General features: G+C 38.6%; 1 protein-coding gene across 1 annotated transcript in view; it reads right to left on the bottom strand.

Moving 5' to 3' along the window:
• Positions 1–1,888: 1,888 nt before the first annotated feature.
• The window catches only part of PIGK (phosphatidylinositol glycan anchor biosynthesis class K), a 74,489-nt gene continuing 60,452 nt past the window's right edge, over positions 1,889–15,925 (bottom strand). The window contains exon 11 of the mRNA XM_075508558.1: positions 1,889–3,267. Within this exon, the coding sequence (XP_075364673.1) occupies positions 3,151–3,267 (117 nt within the window). The 3' untranslated portion in view covers positions 1,889–3,150. The remainder of the gene's footprint in view (positions 3,268–15,925) is intronic.

Below are 15,925 nucleotides of genomic sequence, written 5' to 3'. Positions count from 1 at the left end.
TGCAAGCATGAGCACGCTTGGTTCACAGACCTGTCTATGTAGACTCACAAAATGCTGAGATTTAATTCTGCTCTAGAAGTTTCTATGCAAAGAAACATCAAGAAACTGCCATCTGGCATGTTTTCTGGACACCATTAAAGAGATCATCTGTGCACAACGGAGGAAGCATCTATACTGCACAAGCACATTGTTTGGCATGAGAAACACAAATGGTTTGTGGGTGAGAATGACCTGGCTGGTTCCCAGAGCCCAGATCCCAAACTGAGTTTGAAGGGCTCTCAGGGAAAATGAAAAATTACTAACTTTACATAAATAAATAAATAAATATACAAAGCACATTTACAGACAGTTCTGTGACATTTCTATACTTGCTTTCAGACTATAACTATTCAAGGAATAAAGTTATCACTGTATAGAAAACACTGTGTCATAAGTGTAGCACAGGCAACTTCATGGTGACTCTGAGAACAACCTATTTCAACTCTCCTCACTTTGTGCATATAAAAATGTTAGAAATGCCCGAAGCATAGTTTGCTGCATTCCAGTCAAATTGTTGTTCTCACTTCAATTTAATCACCTTCACAGGCACACTTACTGAGTGCTTCTATTCATAAATTGCATTTTAATAACCCACCTAATTGCCTCCTTTTCCCCAAGCAGATAAGCTTTTAAAAGGATTGCATCTTTGGTATCTTCTGCTACTTGCAAAATTCAGCTGAGTTCTGTCAATGTTTCTATCTATCACTTCCTGCAAAAGGTGGCTGAAAGAGGGAAAGAGGAAAAATTGAATAGGGTCTGAGGAGTCTGAGTAAGTGTAATTGCAACTGAAGCAAGGCACAAAGCTCTATCAACTTCACTTTAGCCACTTTTTGAAGTGTGACAAAACTTGCCTATAGAATAAATATTTGATTAAAAATATTCATTACAATTGAAAAAGAGTATTGAAGGCTGGATTAAAAAAATGAAAGCTAAGCAAATCCACTAAGAAATTCTGTAGGATTCATTTCTATACCACGTCTACACATTTCTGTAGTGTCTCTCTGCATTTCTGTACAGTCTGTCTACAGCAGATCTTAGCTGATTGTTGCATTAGAAATAGCTGGCGGGGGGGTGTGTGTCTTATTTTAAGAAAAGTCACCATTGTATCAGATTTTGGATACGAAGTCATAGCTTATGAAAGGCGCTATCCGAAAAAACAACCCCAAAACCCAACACATTGTGAAGAGATCCAGAGATGCAGCACTAAGAATGCTGCTCAAACCTGTTCAACTCCTCCCTCTCTGAGGGGGGCACTTTCAGCAAACAGAGCTTTCATCTTTCACATTAAGTTGCACTGCTGTTGGCAGGGGATACCTGTGCATCAGTTACACAAAAACAACTCATCAGCAAACTGGGAAGAAATCTCTAGTATTATTTATCACAGAATATCAGTTTACAGAACTATAAGGACAGTGGTATAGGAATGCTTTTGTTTTAAATACAGATTAATTCCTATTCTTGCTGCTTAGCACATGCTACTGAAAACAATTCCTGCTGTTCACCAAAAAGCTCAACAGAAAGTTCTCAGTACCACAACTTTATAGAGAGGTAGAGGTGTAGCAGGCAAGTGTTTACCTCCTGATAACGGATCATTTTGTACCTTTATCCTCTCCAAGCCTAGAAGATGTATGGAGGAAAAAAAAGAGTTTTTAATACTCAAGAGACATACTACACTGCTGGTTTTATTGTTCTCTGGCATCAGCCCTTAGAAACAGCTGGAAGCCTCAATGGCTGCCTTCTCTGTAGCCCTCCCAGTCAGAGCATACACACAGTTCTCTGACAAGTTCACGACCCCTAACCCAAGGCTACGATGCCACCATCAATCTGAAAAAGAAGAAAGGACAACAAAAATGTTTACGCACTCAAATTTGGATGTTCTGTGCGACATGGAAATGCTCAATGCCAAATTCTGAGAAAAATGTATTGGCTCTGATATTATGTGTGACTACAAATAATTCCTAATAACTTTTACAGATATATATCTAGCATTTACACCATGTATGCATCGTGTAAGCTTTATTGTGATTAAGCTAGAGAACAGGTTCCAAAAGCATACTGCAAAAGCTTCTTCTTGCTGACAGACTTGTTTCTATACATGCACAAATTTGCTCTTCTCTTCACTAATATCAGTATATTATACAGACAAAACCCTTTTAGCATGCATTCATCAGTAAACGTCCAACAAGAATAAAACAATATGCCAAAAGAGAACTTAAAAAACCTAGGTGATAAAGCTCATTTTCCAAGGGCTCAGAAACTACAGAATACAATAGTACCATTTATAACATTTTTCATCCTGATGCCAGAGTCAATTTTCTTCTGTGCAGAAATCCAGTGCACTGAAAATCCTGAAAGCATCCAACTCCATATTGTATGGAGTGAAAATACAACACCTGTGAAGGGTTCCTAATGGACATGGTGAAGTCAGAGTTTCACTTTTTTTGGCATTTTTTGAAGTAGAGTCAGTGAGGTCATCATATATTTTTATTTCACTTTCACCAACTCATAGAATCCTAGACTCAAAACTGCCTAAGGTGAAAGGACTGATCTAAGGGTTGTATTTAACAGGGAGGAAAAAAGAATAAGAAAAAAAAAAATCAATATATTCTAGAGTATTTTTATTTTTGTGAAGAAAGCTTTCAATACGTCATGCTAAAGTCTGCGAAGTGGCTTAAGTTTTTATTGACAAAATGACATCTTAAATAATGTTTTGCACAATGTAGAGTTCTTTAGTGATAGCTTGGCTACTTCTAAGATTTACTTTGGAGTACGGGGAAAGAATTTGCCCATTTACAACTCATACTCAACCTCAGAAATTCTGTTACTGTGTTTAGGTCCCTCGTCTTTTTTAAGTTTAACCAGAAAGAAAAATTGCTCAGAAAAGCATTAAAATATGTTTAAAACAAGACAAAATTTTAAAAAAGTCTAACATTAAACCCATTTGTTAGACTCTTTTCAGAAAAAGGGGCAGAAGAGATGACTTCAAAAGAACCTTTAGAAGCAAGATCTCAACACTGTTTTTCACTACAACCATAATACACATACAGAGCACTCAGATGACGCCAATGAATCCAAAGTAGCAGTCAATGCAATCATCTTGCTTGCTCGAATTCAGAAGATGTGTTTCATGTGCTTGATTCCATATGTTTTGAAGAAAACCATGATGATCAATGCCCAGAGTCCTAAAATGAATCCTCCAGGAGGATGCCAGTCCTTTTGTTTTGGTTTCTGAAAAAAAGAAAAAAACAAACAAAAAGAGAAAAACAAAGAATTCATACTTAGTTTTCACATTAAATGGGCACCATGTTTATCAAGTGCAAAAAAAAAAAAAAATCCTTGCAGTAGAGAAAAATACCAATAAGCGGTATTTCTTCATAAAGGAGAAGCATCTTTCATCTTGATGTGGTGGAAAGGTGATGGGAGGTGAGCTGCCACTCAAGCAGGGAGGTTAAGTACCACAAAAGGCCACTAGAACTGCGCCCGAGACACCACTTTGATGGTGCGTATTGGTGTTGTGGGACATGTTCAAACTCATTTGTTTGGACAGAATTTCTCATATCTGGTCTCATGTTAATACAAGAGAAAAATGCTGTGAGTATGAAAAACAGTTCCTACAAGTGAAAATGTGAAAGAGAAAAGACAGTGTTGTTTTTCCACTACCTAGAGTGTTTTCTACAGCTCCTTTTGTACTCAGAATTATGTGAATAAACAGATATCTAACCACATAAGAAGGTAAGATTCATTATTACAGGAATATCATAAACCAAAATAGGATTGTTTTTAACGTCAGTCACATTTCCCAGGGGCCTCACTGAGTCTAACTGCCTTTCCTTAATGTAGAAATATATTCTGCAATTCAAATACCTGTCCCTTCAACAATTTTTTCCATCTTCAGTAAAAAGCAATACACTGCAATTTGTTAAGGCCTTTTCTATCTCACACTTAGCAGCAAGACAAGATGAAACTTGTCTGTCCTCTTCCTCCTCATATTTAAAAAAATTTCAGATACTCCATATTCAGTGAGAAATGGATTGTAGAAGATAAGAGCTGCTATGTGCCCCAAGATCTGTCTCTGAGGCTAAGAATAAGGTGAATGCTATAGGAATGCAAAATTTTAGTTAAGAATAGCGTAACAAAAATATCAGAATTACAGTATTTAGAAGTGTAACTCAGTCCCTCATGCCTGTGCCTACTCTTGCCCTCAGCAGGTATGTTTTACAGATCTTCTAGGCAGACAGAGATGATTTACTATTACAATAATAAGTACTGAAGTGCTTGCTGAGCTTCTTATTCCTGCCTTGCTGAAAAGAGCTACACTATTTTGTCCTTGTATAGAACGAGACACAACGGGCACAGAAAGTATTTTGGTTTTGTTGCATTAAAGTCAAATTTAAAATTTTCTTTCTGCCATGTGAATACCTATTACAAAAGACAGTACTGTTTCAATTTCTGTGTGAATCTGCATATGGAAGCTTGTTGTTCTCCACTACATGTACCAGGTGGCTGGTGAACTTTAATGCAATAAGGAACAGTTTGCAGCGTCTGTTCTTTCAAAACAGCTTTCCTATCAACAAAAAAACCAATGTTTGTTGATTGCTCAGCTCCCATTTTCTAAGCTACATAGTTTTAGCTTTAGGATTTTTCTCTAAGTACCATGCTTGTAATTAAAAAGTGTAACAAATAGCCGTGTCACCTGAGACACCCGATGAACTTGGCACTCTGAAATATTAATGATTTTACTCTGATACAGGAATTACAGAACCAGCATTATAATTTACATCAACAACAAAACCAAAGATACGAGCAGAGATGGTGTCTATATATGCAAACCACTCAATTTCCTAAGAAGCCCTCATCAGCTGCAGCGTACGTGCTATGGGTAATCTGCCACCTCGCTGATACTCACAACCACACATCTCCATATAAACATCTCAGAAAATCAACTCTGCATGTTCAAAAAGGCTGCCAGCACACCTTGCTTCTGAAAGTAACAGCACACGACACTTCTCCACACAAAGGAACTTTCTTGTTTAAATCCTCCTAATTAACCCGTAACTTCGTATGCATATTGCAGTGCCCGTTTCATCAATCTCTTTGTACTATCAATCTTTCCTTTCTTGGATCTCAGACAAATTCCTTACCACAAAGTGGCACCTGACCCTTCTAGACAAATGACTTCAATTTGCAGTCAGTGACACTAAAAGCCTCTCTCTCCTATTTTGTATAGAACACGTAATTTAATTTCTTTAAAGAATTTATATGAATAAATATTTATAAGGTGATCTATGAGTATGGTTTTACATTTTGTCATGCCATGTACTGAAGCCTCTATGGAATTCCGCAAGCAAACAGAGGCCAGTGCGGCAATGGCTCCATGCTGGGAAATCAAGGACATACATATAGTCAGCTTAAAGCCATGGGACGCAATGTTAAAATGTAAAGGATTAAAAATATGAAGGCACAACAAAAAATACATATGAGGCTATACAAGAGCTACATACTTAGTAATCTTAAAAATAAATTATCTTAATGAGAAAGATTTACAGACTCAGAAACTGAAATCTACACATAAATACTAAACCTCAATAAAAGAGCAAAGAGATGCCACTCTATTGTACATCTGTAAGTCAATAGTGAGGTTAATTGAGCGCAAAATTATATTGAAATATGCCAGTATTTTCCACTAGGGGCATACAGACATCAAAACCTTATGAATACCTAAAACAGGATTACGCAGATTCATGTTTAAACCTACAAAGTATACCTATAAGAGCTGAAATATGTAATTTTCTTTAAATTAACTTGATCATAGATTCCCAAGAAAGTTCATCATTGAATTAAAAATGTAATTAGCTTTCGAATCGACAAGTTCATCCTTCTAAAATCATAACAAATATAACACAGAAAATGTCAATACCAAATCTTTGTCCAGCTGGGCACGTCAGCTAAGCAGCAAACAGCACTGAAGTTCCTTTACAAAAAGCTGCATTACAAAAACCTGTGAATCAAACCCATCTACATGTAAGATGGAGTTGCTGCTTCCATAAATTATGCCAGTGAATAGTACTTGTAACATAGGCCGGCAGAGAGCTTTCAGCCGGCACCGTTGTAACAGCAGACCCAACAATTCTTTCCCCTTGGCACAGCTGTGTCACTACCACAAGCACTGCACTATGTCAGCGAGAAAGCACAGCATCACTCCGAGCTGTCACAGCTACGCCAGCGGTCTTGCGTAATGAAGTCAAGAGACCAAGGCGGGATGGCCTTCTATAAACATACGTGAGCCTCAACTGTATTGCTGCAGAAGCTGCTTTGACTATTTTGCACAGGCACATGGGGAAGAGTCAGAGATCTCTCCTAATGGGAAAAACTATTAAAGTAAGAAAGAATCACTTTAATAGCAAATGAAAAAGTGTCCTTTTTAGATCCGGATGCTGCAAAAAAGTTTAAAAAAAGACAGAATTTCTTTCTATGCTCATGCCAGTTCTGTGGCCATAAGCAATCCCTAGATAAACTGTCCCTTTATATCAATTTTAGGACTGATCAGAAAGCATTAGTGAATATAAAGTTTTTCCCAGATTCCTAAAAAAAATTTCAGTATTTATCCCATGAACATTGGCTAGTTCAGGGTCTTATTCCAACAAATTTCTGTGTAAGTCAGGCAATTTTTGAAAGTCAGGCATTTTCTCACTTGCAAGAAAATGCTAAATGGACAAAAAAATGTTAAGTGTTGCAGTATTTTAATTTGCAATTAATTATGTATCTTTATTATGCCTAAATTGGTGTGAGAATGTGTACTATTAAAAGACTACAGATTGGTTGCAGTACACAGAAATTACACATAACTTTCTGGCATTTGGGACCGATCTGGAGGAGCAGAGGCAGTAGCTCTTTTGGCTCAAGTTATTCTGAATTTCATTGTTGTAGCACTGACCTAAGAACTTAGCATACGAAGTACTGCTTATGTAACGGACGTATTTAGGTTTTGTGATCTATGCCACAATACCACCCCATTATAAATGCCCTCTTTATCCCTACAATAATAGCAGTAGCACATAGGTGAAACGCACATATAAAATGGTCCAATGTGTCATGAACAAATACATTTAGCAGCTTAAGGGCTAGATTCCAAATTTAAAAGATAGGTAGCTAAGCAACAGCAAGCTTCCTCCTGTGAACAGTTTTCTGTTGTATGCTCTCTAGTTCTGGTAGACTCATTATCCGGTAGAACTTAAAAACAGTTAACCGAGAGTTGCTCCAAGCACTGTAATTAAGGACAGGATAAAACTGTATTTTCAAACTGGATGGGTCTGTAGGGACCCAAATGGAAAATATCCAAGACTTTCTGTGAAGGTGTTTCATAAAACGTGCAATACCTGTTACTCCAATTAAAATGAGTTTTATGCAAAAAATAATATTAAAGCTGAAGTGGTAATTAGATTAAGAATGGTTTGACTTTAAAATGTTACATCAGAACAGAAATAAGATTTAAAACATCATGTATTAACATTTCACGGGGAAAACACTGTGTTAAGTATCATTATAATCCAACCCCACAGTCCTCTTCCAACAGAACTCCCTCTGCATTAGTGTTGTCAATAAGGACGAAAATATTGGTACAGAAAGCTTTGGGTTAAACTCAGAATCCACATGGGGATGGTAGCAGGAGAGAAAGCAGTGCACACAGTATTACAGTCAGGAATATAGTAATTCCCAAAGGGAAAAGGGATACGCAAATTCTTCAGTCTCCTCCAGCATCTTATTCCAAACAGGGCTTTAAGAAAGTGGGCAAAACTTTAAAAATGAATGTGCCCATCATCCTTGCTATGGGGGACGTTCTCCCCAACCTGAGGCAGATGGCATGTGTTTGTACCACGAGTGCAAAATATCCATATGTAACTGCACAAAAATAAAACATTACAAGCACTGTGTTCCAACGAGTCCATTAAAGTGGCAGCTATCGTATTTCAGACTAATCCCTCCTTGATTCTCTCTGGAGTTTCAGTGCAGAGTGCCCTAGACCCAGTTTTGGCCTATTTATTGCAGCACACGTGGTATAAAATATCGCCCAGGATTCTGAGGCTTCCTGGCAGACAGCAGCAGCTACAGCACTGGGGGGAAATCCTGTGCACACCCCTCTGTGGAGTTCTCCACCTCTACTAGTCTTGGGGGCCAGCAAGCACTCGCAGGGAAGTGAAGCACGCTTGCTGCTTGTCTACGCAGTGCTCGCTATCATTATTAGATCATTGGGGTGAATTTTATGTATTTGGGGGTATAAATTTCCAAGTTTTCTTCTTGATCATTCTCCTAAATGAACGTTTCTATTTTTTCCATTGCAATACTAAAGGTTTTCTTTCTTGTTTCTCAAGACACCTAATTTTATGTTAGGGTCTGTGTTAAAGACCAGTATTGAAATCTGAAAAAAGAAAGATCCACATTTCAAAACAGGTCTTTGAAATCCAAGGCCAACCTCAGATCCAAAACTGAAACAACCTGTCTGCTTCTCATCTCAGAAAAAAAAACACCAATCTCAAACTGAAGGACGAGGAAACTCCTTGGAAAAGCCAAATTCTGCTATGCAGTGCACCGTGCCAATAGCACATTATGTATTTCCCAGGGCACTCCATAACAATTCAGGTTTACTTACAGAATCACAGAATCATTTAGGTTGGAAAAGTCCTTTAAGATCATTGAGTCCAACTGTTAACTTAGCACTGCCAAGTCCACCACTAAACCATGTCCCCAAGCACCACATCTACACGTCTTTTAAATACCTCCAGGGATGGTGACTCAACCACTTCCCTAGGCAGCCTGTTCCAATGCTTGACAACCCTTTCAGTGAAGAAATTTTTCCTAATATCCAATCCAAAACTCCCCTGGCACAACTTGAAGCCATTTCCTCTTGTCCTATCACTTGTTACCTGGGAGAAGAGACCGACCCCCTCCTCTCTACAACCTCCTTTCAGGTAGTTGTAGAGAGCGATAAGGTTTCCCCTCAGCCTCCTTTTCTCCAGGCTAAACAACCCCAGTTCCCTCAGCCGCTCCTCATCAGACTTGTGCTCCAGACCCTTCACCAGTTTCGTTGCCCTTCTCTGGACACGCTGCAGCACCTCAATGTCTCTCTTGTGGTGAGGGGCCCAAAACTGAACACAGCATTCGAGGTGCGGCCTCACCAGTGCCGAGTACAGGGGCACGATCACTTCCCTACTCCTGCTGGCCACGCTATTTCTGATACAAGCCTTCTGCTACTGGCATTCTTGGCCACCTGGGCACACTGCTGGCTCATATTCAGCTGGCTGTTGACCAACACCCCCAGGTCCTTTTCCACCAGGCAGCTTTCCAGCCACTCTTCCCCAAGCCTGTAGCATTGCATACTTGCAATTTAAAATGTCAAACTGGGTAATCCTCTCAATTCTTACGACAAAGTACACAACAACGTTTAATTTCAGAATGAATTTATATGTATCACTAGCAAATCACAGCATAAAGTATGTCCTCAAAGCTTTTCATGGAAGTATGCACTTCTGATTTGTCAGTTACAGTTTGGATTTGGGGTCCTTGCAGGGGGGCGGGGGAAATCAAATAACTCCAGCCATCTAGCAATAGATTAATCCTGTTTTGTGCTCACAGCAAGATTAAAGTTATAAGAGAGCTCCCACATAAATGGTGCCTGTTAATCTGCAAAACAATTTAAAGCACTTTTGTCTAATCTCCCAGTTTGTATTTATTAACCACAGTGCCATGATTACTGATATCTCCAACATTAACGAAATAACGAAGAAAGTTCACTCATCGACAACAAAAACTCACGAAGGATACGGGAAAGAACAGCGGTTAAACTCAATTAACATATCAATGCCAACAACTGCATTTTAAATATTTACTTTGAAAACTGTATAATCATCATAATACAAACTACAATACTGTTATGATAGCTGTAGTTTTTCATTTCCTGCTAAAATATGTAATCTATAAGGGCTTTTTCGAAATGAACCTCTACTTATTATTCTCTACTTTCAGTGTTATCCCTCAGCATTACATAGCACTTTAAAGTGCTTTTAGTGGTTTAACAATTACTCATTAATCTTCCAACCTGTGACACGATACATAATATACTTCTTCTAATCAAAGGGAGCTTTCCCAGCACCTGGGACCCAGTGCAGTTTAATTCCCAGACAAGCCAGCACACAGATGAATGATGCCTACCTGGCAAACACAATAGGGATGGTACTAGGGGGCCTCCAAACCAAGGCGTGTGATTTGCTACATCCAAAGCTAACAAACACACAGCGCTCTACTGGCAGCAGTAACCGTCCATATCTGCCTTCAGTGGACTGGCACAGCAGAGGTCTTACCTCTGCTGAGGTACAAGGGCTGAGCTCTTACCTGCTCAGCTACCAGTGAGTTAGTTACATTACGGAACTCGTGTGTGCTTTTGGGTGGAGATGAAAAAAGTTACAGTATAAAGTTGTACTTAGGAAAAAAAAAAACCCAACTACATCTATTTAGGGCACGTTAAGCAAATTGCAAAGTTTTTTTATATTTTAATCAAATTCATACTCTTATATGAAGCCACGATCATGATTTTTCACGAAAGGGCACCTAAGTCCACAGCAAATATATGAATTACACCTGCAAACACAAAGCTTCATGCCAACTGAAGCATGCAAAAATAGAAGATGAGCAGCTTAATTAAGTAGACTCGGTATTCAAAACTTGGCCACCACTATTTTGAGAGGCATCCTTCTTTTTAATATGTTTATATTTAATTAATTTAAACGAGGAGGATTGTTAGCAAAAACAAGACTAAAGGTATTCAGTGCACAGTGCCATGCCACAAACGGAAAAATAAACTTCTTGAGGTCCTTACACTGGAGGGGGTCAGAAAATGACAAAAATACATACTAGCGAGGCAGACCTCAGTGGAGAGGACCTCTAAAAATGATGAGATATAAAAGCAACTCACTTGCTGCTACCGAAACTTTGGGTTAGGCAGAGAGAAACAGCAGCTGCAGAGAACAAAGGAGGTGAAAAGGGTGTGTAGAGGCTGCGAGAGGGACAAAGATATTTTGTATGCACAAAAATACAATTCTGTAAATAGGGCCAAGCTACTATCAGAGCACTACTTTCACTACTTTTCCAAGCAGCATGCACTGCTCACTTTCCCCTGGGAAAAGATTATCTCAAAGTCTTCTTTGGTGCAGATCTTGTTCATACAAATACAATGTTGCGTTTCCAGTGGGAGCAGAACCAGACCCAACCTCTCAGCTCTGCAGAGACAAGGCAGAACTCCTGCCTGTTTCAGCCTGGGATGATTACTCCAAGTACCAGCCTCACCCAGCCTCACCCAGCCCCAGCCTTCTAAGGAGCACAGCACTCCCCCTTCCTCCCTGGAAATCTAACTTGGATTTCCCATAGCGTCTCTCTGGACCACAAGGTGAGTCCATTCAAATGCTTTTAAATCAATATGCTCTGAGGCAGGTTTTTTTCTTAATCTTGTAAAATTAATTGTATGCCTTAGAACTTCCATTATGAAGTCTAATTTTGATCATGCAAATTCAAAACGGAGCTGTTTCTCTTTATATGGAGAAACCATCATGTTCATAAATTATTATGCTATTCCTTTCAAAGCAGTAGTGATGCTTCTAACCACGCATTTTTTTCTGGATATCCCATGAGTATCCATTTATTTCCAGGCGACAGGCTGTAGTAACAACAGATGTTAGACAACATGAAATCTTACACTCAATATGGCATATTGAGTACAAGATCTAATCAAATATCTCAACAGCTACATTTTAAGAAACTGGAATCCAAATAAATATTCCTTATTCACGCAGTTTTTGCTGCTCATTTTTTAAATCTCTACAACTGTAATTTAAAAAGTTCTCCTTTGCCCTGAGCTGTGTGCTACATTATACGTGTGTGCAGTAGAGCTCCACATTTTCTAGCTCCAGCTTGCACAACTCAAAACAGCATTACATTTAAGAGGTAGGCATGAAAAAATGGATGGACGGAGAAGCAGGGCTGAGGCAAAAGGTGCCTGCACATTTATAGGAGCAAGATCAAATATGGCTGTGTTTTTATTGCAAAATATTTTCATTTTCAGTGAGAAATCAGTGGACTACAGCTGGTGATAGATCGGCTTGTTCCCCACCACCACCCAGCTTTTAAAGGCAATTGTTGTATTCAGTAGTTTTGCACTCATATGCCAGACAAGTATTCTCACCCAAGTTTACATTGTACGTACTCTCTATGTGAGCAGAAAAAAGAAAGAGGAAAAAGAACTATTTTGAAATATCAACCTAATACTTTTGGCTACTCTAGCTGCTATACAACCTTGAAAACAAATCATAAAACATGGACACAGCAGTAAAACAGATGCTTATTTAGTGGTTGCACATAATTACACCTACATCAGAAAGCCATTTCTGTTGCACTTGGTATGTCAAAGAACAAAGAGTCCCAGAGAGCAGATCCATTCCTGCAAGTTTTTGTAGGCAGCTGCCATTAAGAAAGAATGGCAGATTTATGGTATCATAAATATTCACTGTTCCCACATGACATTTGCATGACATTAGGTTCATCAGTCAAACGTTATGCGGGGTTCAACAAAGACCATCTTTCTGGAAGAATGAATGAGTGTAGCTGAGTGCACCCTCCCAGACTACCACATGTAATATGTACAGTAACAACATCTTTCCGAAAGGGTCTTTAAAAAAAAGATAAGACCACAGATGGTCTTATCTAGTGGCAAACCAGTTGCACCTTTCCTGCCTACCATCTAAACTAACCACAGGTTACTGCCCTACTGTTGTCACGTTGTCACTCAGTCCCCTGTAAGTACTATTCATCATCTGCTTGTCAGCCGTGTATTTGTAGATAGCCTTTCACGTTAAGTACTCCCTCCTGAAAATATGTGATCGCTCACTAATTCACAGAGCCCCACCACTGGAGCCAGGCTTCTCCAGAACACCGAGCCAGAGGAGACAGCTGTCAATGTGCAGGGCCTCTCACCCTGGGGGGAGGCCGACGGGGGGGGAGAGAGCTGGCTATGGCAGGGTGCCACACACCGAGCAAGAAAGCCAGTCACTACAGAAGTAATCGCTTGCACAAAGCTGAATCACAACCTCATGCAAAGAATTTGCGCAGGAACGACGATGCGGGATGCTGTCTTGTCTGTCCAACAGTATGAACACAACTGCTCCATTACCGGAGTCTTCATTCATTTACCCCTTCCATTCATTCTTCACATGGAAATGGTTTCATCAAATTTCAACCCTCTGAATTATTTAGGAAAATAACTCTAGACAGAGCACTAGAGAGCAGCCTGCCAATATCTCTATCTCTGGCCATTCATCAGTCCTGTCAAGAGCTTGAGAGTTACACTGCCGTGCTCCTCGCAGCATGCTACTGAAGGGTAAACAAAATATAATTAACTTAACACAAAAAAGATCACCAATAACACCTCACGAAGTTTACACGGTTAAGTGGGATAAATGTGTGAATATATTTGGAGCTAACAGTGCCTTCACCTGAGGAAAAGTGTTCAGAAAGGTATCTGCCATCACAGCACTGCAAAATATGTTGAGCTAAGATTGATAACATTTATATTTTTTCCTTATCAATGTGAGCTTATTGGTAACAGCTACTTTTTATGCTGCCTAAGCTCAGAGGAAATATAGCAGATAGAAGAAAAAAAACTAGCAAAACTGTTCCTTCTAATTTTACTACTCACTGAAATACCATTTATATAAACACTGTCTATCAGAGAAGCTTTCATGTGTAAACAATAAAAAAGTAATGATTAATAAAAACTGTACAAGGTTATGTGAGAAATGAAAACGTTACAGAACACTGAACTGACACCAGAAAATGGAATTAAATCTTGCATCTTGGACAACCTACTATAACATACTTCAGTAATTTGCTTTATATAGAAAGGTCCTGATCCTGCATATATTTAGTGAGAGGTAACACAAACTAAGTCAAGAATTTAGTCTTACACTCAAATTACACATGTGCTTACACACACACATTGTCTCTATGCTCAGTGCAATCAGTATTAAGCAATAAAATACGGAATAAAGACTAAGAAATACTTTGCCCTTTGCCTAAGGATCTAACAGCATCCCCTCCTTTCCCTCCATTCCACACACACATCCATGCATGCACTTGGCTTTCTTATTCCTGCCATTATTATTCCAGGGACACAGATACAAAACACCAGAAATCTGTAAACTGGAGAACTAATTTAACAGCCAGAATGGATGCTGACCCTCCTATCCAGGCTTCATCTCAGAAAAACTGCATGACCATATTGTACTTTTAGTTGGGTAGTTCCTGTTCACAGCTTTTGGGGAGCGAAGAGCTAAGGAAGAATCAGACCACTCTAAGGTACAAGTTAAGAGAAACTGAAAGAGGGTCTTGACAGAAGCCATTCGGCAGCGTCAGGAAAAGTGGCAAAACAGAATATGCCCCATCCCTCTAATATAGCAGATCTCTGTCTTTTCACCAGTTTCTACCACAGACAAAGCCAGAAAAATTCTGAACAAGTTGGGCATAATTTGGGGATGCCAAAGGCAGCTCTTTCATAGCTGAAAGAGGCTTCTGCAGAAAAATTAGCTGAAAGGTAGGAAAGAGGTCCTTTCTCTGCATATAAAAACAAAAGTCTTACTAATCAATGACCACTTAGGAGTATTGCTTACTTTCACATTTGCCAGTAAGTCTCATTCCAAATGCAAAGCTTGTTTCACCAAAGACGACTCCTATGGAACACCAAAACTGATCACCAAAATTAAAGCAACTCTGGAACTGTATTTCTTCTGTTAAATACTGTACTTACTAAAAGAAAAAGTGATTTAATTTACCATTAAAAGGTTTTGCTAAATAAGTTTTCCTTTAATTAGGGAAGTCCTGAAACTTGTTTTAGATCAAGCATAATTTTTAAACTACTACCCTAGCACTTTATAGGCTGTTATGATATAGACAAGATTTATAATTTTTTAATTCAATAAAGATTAACAAAATAAATGTAGCAGTAGCTCTTCATTCCATGATATTTTTCAGCTTTTAATTTACATTAAAAGACAATGAATAAAGTTATTAAGTAACTTTTTTTTTTCCTGTAGACTTTTACAGCTGCTGTTTACTGTAATAATAATGAAGATGACAGTCTCTACAACCCCAAAATTCTACTGCTAGGAATTATGCTTTCTCACTAAGGTTTTTGTAGTTTAATTGTCTTCATGTAATATTGATATTTGGTACTTGGATGTAATTAAGAATAGGGGAACCATTCTTAGAATACTATTCCAATCCATTAGGCAAATTTTCTCATGATATGAAAATTTTCATCTACTTAATTAGCACACCTACTTCTTCCGAGCCTAAGTGCACCTAAACTAAGTTTTATGATGGCCCAAGGAAAAAAAAAAAAAAAACACAACACATCAATTATGCCTCCACTCAACTGTACAACTATTTTAAAATGTGTTAACAGTTAAGACAAAATTGAAAAATTACCATAATAGGCTTTTGACACTTCCCTGCTTAAGCAAAAATTAATTCTAAGTCCCTGTTTTTATGCAAAGCCTTTATAATTTCTCTAATCTCAAGCTCCCAGGAGAGAGAACACAATACTTTCAAGTACAAGAGTGTGAGGCTTGGCATCTTCTCTTTTTAGTTATGCAGTTTATTTGATGGAAGTCTAAACCGTTAAGCCTCCCTTTGTGCTTAATATAAGCCATCCTCAGTGGAAATACAAGTTAATTTAAGTAAAATGAAGTTTTAGGAAGAATGCATTCTCCTGCACAGAAAGCTTCACTAAAGCCAAGCTTCTTTAAATGCAGCATCTGTTTCCTGAATTGCTCTAGAACGTGTAATA

The sequence above is a fragment of the Mycteria americana genome, chromosome 7, assembly GCF_035582795.1.
Source record: "Mycteria americana isolate JAX WOST 10 ecotype Jacksonville Zoo and Gardens chromosome 7, USCA_MyAme_1.0, whole genome shotgun sequence".
NCBI classification, from domain to species: Eukaryota; Metazoa; Chordata; class Aves; order Ciconiiformes; family Ciconiidae; genus Mycteria; species Mycteria americana.
Note: the sequence above shows the minus strand (reverse complement) of the source record. Positions and strands in the feature narration are given on the sequence as shown.